Source organism: Cebus imitator, unplaced genomic scaffold (assembly GCF_001604975.1).
Source record: "Cebus imitator isolate Cc_AM_T3 unplaced genomic scaffold, Cebus_imitator-1.0 Scaffold0, whole genome shotgun sequence".
In the NCBI taxonomy this organism is placed as follows: Eukaryota; Metazoa; Chordata; class Mammalia; order Primates; family Cebidae; genus Cebus; species Cebus imitator.
Window position 1 is genome coordinate 1,346,801 of NW_016107315.1, and position 11,227 is coordinate 1,358,027.

The 11,227-nt window shown below is 56.0% G+C and overlaps 1 protein-coding gene across 4 annotated transcripts in view; it reads left to right on the forward strand.

Annotated features, from left to right (window-relative positions):
• The first annotated feature begins 1,262 nt into the window (after positions 1–1,262).
• Positions 1,263–11,227, forward strand: part of ITIH4 (inter-alpha-trypsin inhibitor heavy chain 4) — an 18,302-nt gene continuing 8,337 nt past the window's right edge. For 3 of the 4 annotated variants that reach the window (XM_017536982.2, XM_017537467.1, XM_017537070.1), the window contains exons 1-13: positions 1,263–1,388; positions 2,592–2,749; positions 4,671–4,775; positions 4,916–5,078; positions 5,210–5,320; positions 5,850–5,978; positions 6,870–6,986; positions 7,248–7,416; positions 7,497–7,622; positions 7,808–7,989; positions 8,069–8,254; positions 10,453–10,592; positions 10,790–10,944. In XM_017536982.2, coding sequence (XP_017392471.1) covers positions 1,296–1,388; positions 2,592–2,749; positions 4,671–4,775; positions 4,916–5,078; positions 5,210–5,320; positions 5,850–5,978; positions 6,870–6,986; positions 7,248–7,416; positions 7,497–7,622; positions 7,808–7,989; positions 8,069–8,254; positions 10,453–10,592; positions 10,790–10,944 — 1,834 coding nt within the window. In that variant the 5' untranslated portion in view covers positions 1,263–1,295. The remainder of the gene's footprint in view (positions 1,389–2,591; positions 2,750–4,670; positions 4,776–4,915; positions 5,079–5,209; positions 5,321–5,849; positions 5,979–6,869; positions 6,987–7,247; positions 7,417–7,496; positions 7,623–7,807; positions 7,990–8,068; positions 8,255–10,452; positions 10,593–10,789; positions 10,945–11,227) is intronic. The other variant, XM_037729479.1, reaches the window with a different exon arrangement.

Consider the following 11,227-nt stretch of genomic DNA (forward strand, 5'->3'; position numbering starts at 1 on the left):
GAGCGTCTTCTTTACAGCTGTAGAAATAGCTCCAGTCTGTGACACCCTGCTCCAGGCCTGCTGCTGCCTCTAATGGAGACAGGGCTGGTGGAGAAAAACCTCCCCAGCCTCTGGCTGCCCCAAGGCCCCCCATAGGTCCCTAAGGCAGCTGGCCCCCTCAGGGCTGGTGTCACGGAGCTGTCCTTCCCTTATCCAGGACTTGGCACCTGACCACATTTGTGACTCATGTTTACCCATCTATGGCCACAGACTCCCCAGAGCCGCCAGGGAACATGAGCTCCAGCAGCACCCAGAGCACGTAATATGTACTCACTCGATCGAACTTCACAACAAGCAGAGTGCTTCAACTTTAATAAGCCCAGGACCTAACCCAGGCCCTTGCGCAGCGCTCCCCTGGGTCTGGCTGCAGCTCTGCCTCATGAAAACGGCATTCTGCCCTCTCTCAACCTGCAATTCCTGGGCTCTCTCCGCTCCACCAGCCACCACCCCAGTCACCCCTCAGGAGCTACTGGCACTGTCAGCTCTGTCCTCTGTTCCATGCTCTCCTGTCAATAAACTTCCTGCCTGGAGACCTCTGTGCCACAGGATGTGGCGGCTTTATGACTGTTGTATTGCCTAATCGCCATTGTTTTGGGGGCCTTGCTTGGGTGGCTAAGTTCACGGCACTCAAACAGCAGCCTGGGACCCCAGGAGAGAGAAGGAGGTGCCCTGTGCCCAGCACCTCTCACTTCAGAAATAAGGCGTATCTATCCTGACTCTAGATCTTTCCCCACGCAGACACCTCCCAGAATTACCCAATGCCTTTGGGCCCTTCCATCAGCCAGTCACACTCACCTGGTGGCCAAGGCCACCTTCCTCCAGGAAGCCGCTATGGTAGCTCTGTAGCCCTAGTCTTCCCTGCCATCCCCGTTTCCCCCCCTCCAGGCTGGACTTATGGAGAGCAGACTGGCATCTTCACTGTCGATTCCCGCCCCCCACCACCCTATGGAGCTTGTTGGAATGCCTGGTGTGAAGGGTCCTGGTGCCTGGAAGAGTTTTGTACCTTGCAGAAGGGGCACAGTACCCCCACTCCAACCTGAGCCTACCTTTTTTCAGTATATATTCCTGCCCCCAGCCAAGGTCCACAGGACATTCGTCATTTGCTTATCTGAGGACACTGTGGTTTTTTGGCTTGTAGATCCCAATTTCCCAGAACCTGCCACCCCGTGGGTGGGGTTGCAAACAAGCAACCCCTATTAATCAATTCCCCACTTGCTCTCAAGTTCAGAAGCCGCCTAGCAGACACTGGAGCCACGATGAAGCCCTCAGGGACTGTCTATACCTGCAGCAAAGTGCTGGTCCTGCTTTCACTGCTGGCCGTCCACCAGACCACCACTGCCCAACAGGTAGCCAGTGTCCATGGGTGTGGCGTGAGCTGGGGGATGAGAGCATGCCTGGGAAGTGGGGGAGAGCCTTCGCATGTGCGAGCGTGTCAGCACAAGTGCGCGTGCATCAGTGTGTTTGCAAGAAAATGGTGCAGAGCTCCCGCCAGGCACTACCCCAGTGGTCTTACGGGTATTCTCCTACCTAATAGAGGGCATGATCCAATCATTTCCATTTTGCGAATGAGGAAATAACAGTTTTACAAGCCTGGCTCTACCGCTTTCTAGTAAGTAACCTCCAGGGAGTGATTTATGCTGTCTATGTCTATTTCCTCATCTGTAAAATAGGGTAATAGTAGAAACTATTCAGAGGGTGGCAGTTGTAAAAACCAAACCCATTGTATCTGTAAAGTGCTTAGGACAGTACCTGTCCCAGAGCAAATACCCAAGCACATAAACAAGCCACTTGGCACCTCTGTGCCAAACTGTGTTCGGGCAGCTGCATGCAGCCAACCAGTTGGTGTGCATGAGCGTGGCACACACAAGCAGGTTAAGAGGTGCCCGTGTGTCCTTCCTCGGGGAACAGAGGCCTTGAGCAAATGGCACATGTCAGGGGAGTGCCCTGCGGAAGGGGGGTGAGTTGGGGAGGGTCTACTGCGGGGCGAGGAGGAAGATTCCCAACTCTTACAGACTCAACTCTAGTCTACCTCTGAATTCTCCCAGCTGCCAGGGCTTCCTGGTAGGAGACTGGTGGGAGCTTCCCTATTGCCAAGAGGCCAGAGTCTCCAGAAATCAAAGAACCTGATCACTGCCCTTTCTCTGGGCAAAGCTAAGTCAGCATGCAAAGCCTCCTGACCCCACCAGGGCCCTCACCGCTGCCCAAAGGCTAAGTGTGATGCCTCTCCTAGACATGGGCTCCGCCTTCACCAGCCCCACCCCCTTGTTCTTCTCCAAGGAGTGCTCTGGGCCCCCATAGATCAAGAAGGACATGGCCCCTGCCCTGTGGTGCCATAGGGTAGGGAATGAAGCACACTGCTACATCTTATCTGAGACAAATGTTCACATATGAGATGCCTCACTGTATTCAGCCTGAGGCCTGGTCAGTGTGGCTCAGATGGGTTGGGAGCCAGGCTTTGGTCTGAAGCCAGAGTTGGGGCCAACTCTTGAAGAGTGTCACCCCGAGGTGGCATTGAAACCCTGCAACCCCCTTCTCCTTTGCTGGTCCAGAATGATATTGACATCTACAGCCTCACCGTGGACTCCAGGGTCTCTTCCCGGTTTGCCCACACAGTCGTCACCAGCCGAGTGGTCAACAGGGCCGATACTGTGAAGGAGGCTACCTTCCAGATGGAGCTGCCCAAGAAAGCCTTCATCACCAACTTCTCCATGTAGGTGCCTTTCCCCTCCCCCCCTACACGCCCCCCAGTGCTATCGCTCCATCAGCTCTGTGCCAGCAGGCCCTCTTCCTGAAGGGAGGCATGCCAGGGTGTACATCTTCAGGAGTACACCCTGTACCTGGGGTCCACACAGGGAACGTGGGCTTGCCAAGGGACTTATTCTTTGAGCTGCCCCCATCCTTTCATCCTGCCATTCATCATCCCTAAGTGCTGCCCAGGTGGCAGGCGGAGAACCACAGCGTCTTTGTGACTTTGCCTTTGAGGAGCACAGACTTGAGGCCTCCTGAAGCCAGGCCAGGCAAGTGGGAGTCACCAAAATGCAGATTCCGGCTCAAAGTACAGAAAACATTCCAGCCCCGTGGCTTCCCCACAGCAGAGAGTGGCTTGAGGAGGATTTTCCTAGTTACACCCCAGGCTGGGATCCTGCAGAGGGCATTTTTGCTCAGCCTGCATGAGAAACGCCTGGGGTTTCTCTGAGCGCTGTGAGACTGTGATGGTCCTCACCTTGCCCTCTGCCGCCCTCCCCTACCCTTCCCAACTCAGTTTTGCAATATTTGCTAAATGCACCAGGATGCTGGCTATCCCTTGGCACCAGGAAAAGCTGTGATTTAGGACAGGGGTAAGACTCTTCCCAGAAACAGAGGGGGCAGTGGCGGGGCAAAGGAGGGTCTCTCATGTGCGGTCCCACACTGGGGCCTCTGGAAAACTGCAGTGGGGGCTGGTCTTTTCTCTTGGGCCCTACACATCCCCCCACTCCACAGAAGCCCCTACTTTTCCTAACCCAGAGCCCAGGCCTATGCTGCCCAGCTTGCAGCACAAGCCCCACGGGTTTCAACATGGGTGCCAGGGCCAGCAGTTGCCAGGTCTAGGCCCATGGCATCTGCTGAGAGCCCAAGACTGTCACTTAACTTCTCTGGACCCAGATCCTGTTGCTGCATGAGTCATGGGAGCAGAGAGCAGGGTTTCCTGCTCCCTGACCTGGCCAGGAGCCCCAGCCGGGCATCTGGAAGGATCAAGCACTGCCCACCCAGGAGGAGGAGCCCCACTGCCCACTCACCGGCCCCACCTGGGGCCAGAGTTAAATTATAACCAGGAAGGTCAGGCAGTCCTGACATCCTGGCTGCTCCCCGTCCTGCCCACTGCCACACACTCGTACTTTCATACCACCCCCAGATGGAGCAGGCGAAGTCGACTAGGCACATCCCTGCTAACCCCATAGGAGGCTCTGGAGAAGTCATTTTTCTCCCTGAGAAATGGCCTGGACCATTCTTTCTCAGCACCCAAAAGATAGCTGCTAGGAGTGTGTCCACACACCCAGCAGTCCCGTCTACCAGTTGTCCAAAACCTCCTTCCGGATATACCAGCCTCCCTGTGGGGTGCCTGCCCTTTGTGGGAGGGAGGAGGGAGGCCGCTGAAGGGGGAAAGGGCTCAGAGCCTCCAGCCCTGCATCTCCTTCCTCCTCAGTCCTGGCCCTATACAACTGCACATAGGGCTGGGAACAATTGCGACTCAGACAGCTCTTGCTGGTGATGAACAGGTTCCCCTGGAACCACCTGTGAAGTAGAAGGGGCAGGTTGGAATGAGGTCCAGCTTGGGCCAGACTGGACAGGTGGAGAGAAGGCAGGATTTAGCTGGGGCCTACCCCTCTGCAGCCTCCCCTTCATCTCTTCTATAAAATGAATGCTTACTGTTACTGTGCACACCTCAGGGAGCTAGAGGTCTGGTGCACTTTGCAGAGTGCCCTACAGAATCTTGTATCTAACAGGTGCATAATAAATGCCACTGGGCTCAGGCACATGGGAGTCACTGTGTCAAGAGGTACACTGAGTCTAGAAATGCTCTCTGGAGGAGGTAAGAGTGGAGTGGGCCCCTCCCGCGAGGCTCTCAACAACTCCCACCCTTCTGCCCCCAGGATCATCGACGGCGTGACCTACCCAGGGATCATCAAGGAGAAGGACAAAGCCCAGGCGCAGTACAGCAGAGCAGTGGCCAGGGGAAGGAGTGCTGGCCTTGTCAAGTGAGCTGGCAAGGGGGCCGCTTCAGCGAGGAGGGTCTAGATGGAGGCCACCCTGTCTTTGTCCCCTTAGTCTTGCTCCCACATCCACCAGCCTGACCCACCTGTCCTGGAGGGGCAGGCCTGATACCCTCCTCCCGCAGGGCCGCTGGGAGAAACATGGAGCAGTTCCAGGTGTCAGTCAGTGTGGCTCCCAATGCCAAGATCACCTTCGAGCTGGTCTATGAGGAGCTGCTCAAACGGCGTCTGGGGGTGTATGAGCTGCTGCTAAAAGTGCGGCCCCAGCAGCTGGTCAAGCACCTGCAGGTACCTGCTGCTGCCTCTTCCGGGAGGTCTCCTGAGTGACCCTTGCCCTGCTGAGGGCAGCCCCTATTTGCCCCTGGGCCTCCTGTGAGCCTCAGCCCAGGCTGATCCACGGACCCACATCTTACCTCCAGATGGACATTCACATCTTTGAGCCCCAGGGCATCAGCTTCCTGGAGACAGAGAGCTCCTTCATGACCAACAAGCTGGTAGATGCCCTCATCACCTCGCAGAATAAGACCAAGGTGGGCCTGTCGTGGTCAGCAGGTGAGGGTACCAAGGGCCCTGCCTTCAGACCAGTCCTATGAACCTGGATTTCCGGAGAGCAGCATAGGCAGATGCTGTGAGCTGGAGAGGCTGCTAAGATCTCTGCGTCCTTACTGTCATTTGGCAGATGGGGAGGGCAAAGCCTAGAGAAGACTATGAGCCTTCTCTATATATATGAGCCCTGAGACCTGTCTGGGAAGGGGCTGGAGAATAGACTGATGTGAGGGTCCTGGGGCCAGGTGGAGAGGAGGAGATGGCCAGATTGCACACATCCTGGAACAGCCTCTGCTTGTGCAGCTCCAGGAACAGGGCGCTCATCACACCCCCGCCTCCACTGCCCCACTGTGTGAAAGTGGCCCATCAATAACTCAGCCTGAGAGAAAGTGCCCTGGAATATGGACCCAATGCTGCTTCCTGGAATTCTGATTTCCCATTATACAGGGGTAGAGGGTGGTGTTGGCCTGGATTTGCTGTTGCTCCCAACTTCAGCCCGGATTATTCCTCCAGGCTCACATCCAGTTCAAGCCAACGCTCTCCCAGCAGCAAAAGTCGCCAGAGCAGCAAGAAACAGTCCTGGACGGCGACCTCATCATCCGCTATGATGTGGACCGAGCCGACTCTGGGGGCTCCATTCAGGTGGGTGGACTCCAGGCAAAAGCAAAGCAGCCTGGAAGTCTGTCCACCCACAAGGGCCTGAACTTGGGTATTTTAGAAGAGGAAAAGAAGCACCCTTACTTAGCAGTGTGCACCAGGGACCAGCACAGACAGAAGACGTGGTTTAGTTGTATTGTCCCTGAAACTATTCCCTTTCCCATGCAGAAAAGGTTTGTCTCTGAGAAGAGCTGCCCTGTGGGGTTTCCCTCTTTGCCTCTGCTGCTAGGAGGCTCACAACTCAGTTTTGCGCACATTTGCAGTAGTTTCTTTCACACTCGTTTCTGGCATTGTTATTATTATTATTTGATGTGATCATGGCTCGTTGCACCTTTAAACTCCTGCGTTCAAATGATCCTGCTGCCTCAGCCTCACTAGTAGCTGGGATTACAAGCATGCACCACCACACCTAGCTAGTTTTTTTTTTTCAGTAGAGGCAAGGTTGCCCAGGCTGGTCTTAAATTCCTGGTCTCAAGTGATTGTCCCACCTCAGCCTCCCAAAGTGATGGAATTACAGGCGTGATACCCACACCTGACCATTTCTGCCATTATTAAACTTCCTTTTACACCATGTTTTTGAAGCCTTCCCTCTTGACGGTTATCCAGTTTATGATGTCTGAACTTTTTAGTATAGGCCATCTGAGATACTAAAATGGAGGAAAAGTTGTAGGGAGAGTTCTAGTGGGCTACACATGAGTAGGGAAGGCTTCTGCAAGAAAAGGGTTGATCTGAACCCTGAAAGAGGGCAAGGTCTTGGGGAGGTTAGCAGTGGGATGGAATAGAGCACAGAAACCCGAGAATTTGGGATAGGGGGCTGCATGGGGATAGGGCACAACTGTACTCTGATGGCCTGGGTGGGTCTCCCTCTGACCACAGATCGAGAATGGCTACTTTGTACACTACTTTGCCCCCAAGGGCCTAACCACAATGCCCAAGAATGTGGTCTTTGTCATTGACCAGAGCGGCTCCATGAGTGGCAGGAAAATCCAGCAGGTATGTCCTGTGGGCCAGGGCAGGGCCCTGAAAACTCCCAGACCCCTCACGCCATCAGCTGTGGTCTGGCAGGCAGCCCCTTTCCTCCATCTTTTGGTGGCATGGGGTGGGTGGCTCTCAGGAGCCAAGGTTGGCCAGAGCCTAAGGCAGCCCCTGTTCCCAGAGCAGATACCATGACCCCACCCCTGAGACAGGAGTCTAGGGATGCGAGCCCTCAGGGAGCCCTTCTGCACCACCCACATGTCTCCTCTGCCTAACCAGACCCAGGAAGCCCTAATCAAGATCCTGGATGACCTCAGCCCCAGAGACCAGTTCAACCTCATCACCTTCAGTTCAGAAGCAACCCAGTGGAGCCCATCGCTGGTGCCAGCCTCAACAGAGAATGTGAACAAGGCCAGGAGCTTCGCTGCGGGCATCCACGCCCTGGGAGGTGAGTGCCTCTGGGGCCCTGCAGGGTGGGGGCTTCAGGGCTCCTGTCTGGGGGCCACCTTGAGACTGTGTGCTCCTCAGGTACCAACATCAATGATGCGGTGCTGATGGCTGTACAGCTGCTGGACCGCAGCAACCGCGAGGAGCAGCTGCCCTCCCGGAGCGTCTCGCTCATCATCCTGCTCACGGACGGCGACCCCACCGTGGGTGAGGGCCCTGCCAGTGACTCCAAGACACGCTGCACAGGGGAGGCAGCTGGGGCTGCACCTGGGCTTGCTGTGGGATCTGGGCAGGGAGCGGGGGTCACTGAGGCCCCCCAACTCTGCGGTTCCAGAAATATTCACTGAGCAAATCACGGTTCTCTCACCCTCATCCCAAACCCCTGGGTCCAGGGGAGACCAACCCCAGGAACATCCAGAAGAACGTTCGAGAAGCTGTAAGTGGCCGGTACAGCCTGTTCTGCCTGGGCTTTGGCTTCGATGTCAGCTACGCCTTCCTGGAGAAGCTGGCACTGGACTCCGGTGGCCTGGCCCGGCGCATCTATGAGGACTCGGACTCCGCCCTGCAGCTCCAGGTGCCAGCGTGCCCGAGGTGGGCTTCACAGAGAAGTGGGCAGACCCAGCCCTGCCTTTGTGACACTCCCAACCCTGCAGGACTTCTACCAGGAAGTGGCCAATCCACTGCTGACAGCGGTGACCTTCGAGTACCCGAGCAACGCTGTGGAGGAGGTCACTCAAGACAACTTCCGGTTCCTCTTCAAGGGCTCGGAGATGGTGGTGGCTGGGAAGCTCCGGGACCAGGGGCCTGATGTGCTCACAGCAAAAGTCAGTGGGCACCTGGTGAGTGTGGCCAAAGCCACCCTGGAGTGGAAGGGCAGCCTCCGCCTTTGCAGCTGGAAGAGCTGTGTTCAAATCCCAGACCTGCCCAGCTCCAGCTTGCCTCAAGGGGCCCCCAGCCTGCAGCTTTCCCCTCCGCTGCCTATGGATGACACAGGGGCATGCCAGGGATTCAATGAGACAATGGAGTGATTCTCATGAGACCACCCGTGTTGTGCCCAGCACATACAGGCACTCGGCAGCTGGTCTGTGTTATCTGCGAGCACAGGTGAGGACAGGGATTCCTTCCTATTGTCATCCCCTCCTGTTCTTGTACCAACCCTCTCAGGCTGCAGTCAGGCAGGGAGGGCTGCTCCCATTTCACAGATGAGCAGACTGAGCTCCAGGCAGGGCAGGCAACTTGCCCTGGGCCCCGCTGCAACTGGGCCAAGAGCCCAGCTTGCCACGTAGTGCCCTGTCCTTGCCCAGCCTTCCCTGTTTCCTTCCAGGGACCCCCCCTGTCATTCCACAGAGAGAAACTGAGCACAGCTCTGCAGTGGGGCCTTCTTCAGGCCCTGGGGGTGCAGCGGTGAATGAGGCTGACCCCTCCGTGCCCTCATGGGAGAGACGGCCCAAAGACATATCATCACACAAACAAGGAGCTACAGGCTGGGATCTAACTCCGGACTCAGGAGAGCAGCACTAGGAGCCCCAGCCTGGCCTCGGGATCAGGGAGGGCTTCCTGGAGGAGGCCCAGCAGAGACTAAGGGATAGCTGGGAAAAGTGGGCAGAATCCAGATGGGCAATGGAGGAACACGTTAGGCCCCTGTGGCATGAGGGCAGTGTATGTGAAGAGAATAGCAGTGGGCGATGGGGGCCCATGGCCTTGTCTCAGGACAAGTAGCCAAGTGTCATGACTGTTGGTACAGGCCACGTGGCCAACCTACCTGGCTTCCAACCCAGCTCTGCCACCTCCCAGATGGGAGATATGGGGACGTCACTTAACCTCCATGTGCCTCAGTTTCCTCCTGTGTAAACATGGGAATACGTCACATGCCCCCTCCTAAAGTCACTGTGGGATTGCTGTCTGGTCCAGTGTAAGCACTCCATACATGTAAGCAGCTGATTGAGCTTGGAGGCCTGGGCCCCCCAAAGTGCAGTACCCAAGGTGACTCAGGGGAGTTCATAGACATGGCTTTGTTTCAGTAATTATTTAGTTATTTTAATGTGTATTCTGAAAAATATGACCTGAACCTCAGACCTAAAATTTCATGAGTGTTATTGCCTGGGATAAAGCCAAGTAAAAATTGTTAGCCTATTTAAAGTTTATTTAAGGAAAAATATCAATTAAATTGGAGCTGTATGTGTGGATGGGGCAAAATTCATGCAGGTAGCCTATGTGTGCCAGAGCTTTGGGCAGCCAGCCAGGCCCTGGGTGAGAGATGGGCTGTTTCCAGTGGGAGTAGAGGCTCTGGGCATATCTGATCCACATGGGGTCAGATCCACATTGTGAAAATGTCTCTTGGCCACTCTGGGAGATCTGGTGGGAGAGGCCTGGGATTCCTCTGCCCTAGGAGCCCATCTTCCAGGCAGCGAGCTGGGTAGGCTGAGACCACAGGCCCCTCCCTGGGGGAGGAGGAGCAGGTTCACACAGAGCTTGGGTGTACGCTTCCCTGCCACCATCCAACAGTGGCCCGCCCCAGCAGAGGGGCCAGCTTGGGCAGGGACAGCCATTGGAGTGGATGGGGCCCCAGACCCGGAGTCATGACTCCTGAGTTCCATTCTCAACTCTGCCTCTGATCCTGGGAAGGTCCTTCCTTCTTTATTCCTTTCCCCCACCTTTGGGGTAAGGGCCAGCTGTAGCTAGGGACCCTTCCTGCTCTACACTGCACTTGCAAATCCTTCCTGCTGCTGTTTCTACACTGGCCTGGGCTTCCCATCCCTTTCTCCCAGAGGTTTAACTGATCTGAGTCCTGGCTCTATGCCTGCCTCGTTGCACCTGGGCTACCTTATCTCCTTCTCATCCCTGTATGCTCTGTGACTGAGCCCCTTGCACCCCTAAGCCCCCTCCTCACCCCCACTCTACTCAAAGGAAATGCAGTCCTCACAGTCCGTGCACGGGACCTGCCCCAGCTCCAATCACGGAAGAGCTCAGAAGTGCTAGGCCCGGTGCAGATGTCAGGCCCTCACTACTCCTGCCCTGGCTGGGCCCCTCTTTCCAGACTATGCAGAACATCACTTTCCAAACGGAGTCCAGTGTGGCAGAGCAGGAGGCGGAGTTCCAGAGCCCTAAATATATATTCCACAACTTCATGGAGAGGCTCTGGGCATATCTGACTATCCAGCAGCTGCTGGAGGGAAGGTGAGTGTATCAGCACCTCCCTAGACCTGTCGCTAGGAGGCAGGCACAGGTGGCATGGGACTGTGCCTAAGCATGATGAGAGCGGAGTCTTGGTATAGCTCCAGATTCTCCCAGAGGGATCTCCCCAGAAGGGGCTGGATGGAAAATCTGTTCCCGAATTCGTGGACCTCCTGATCTCTGATGTCCTCAACCTGCAGTGTCTCTGCGTCTGATGCTGAACGGCAGGTCCTGCAGACCCGAGCGCTGAACTTGTCACTTGCCTACAGCTTTGTCACGCCTCTCACATCTATGGTAGTCACCAAACCTGAAGACCAAGAACAGTCACAAGTTGCTGAGAAGCCAGTGGAAGGCGGTGGGTGTGGGGTTGGGATCTCAGCTTCCCAGGCGGCAGAGTTCAAACCCAGCATTTTCCCCCACCTTTCCCTGCATCCTGACCAAGACCCCAACCATGCCCCCCACAGACTCCCCCTGGGAGATTCAGCCTGGTCACTGATGAGGAAAGTGAGGCCACGTCTCCTATCTCCCAGGATTGGGTAGCAAGATTAAACATACGTGCTTTAGATTGATGAAAACCACCCTGACAGTCCCTCCTCCTCCCCGTCCCTCACCCTCCCCCTTCCCTCCCCCCTCCCCCT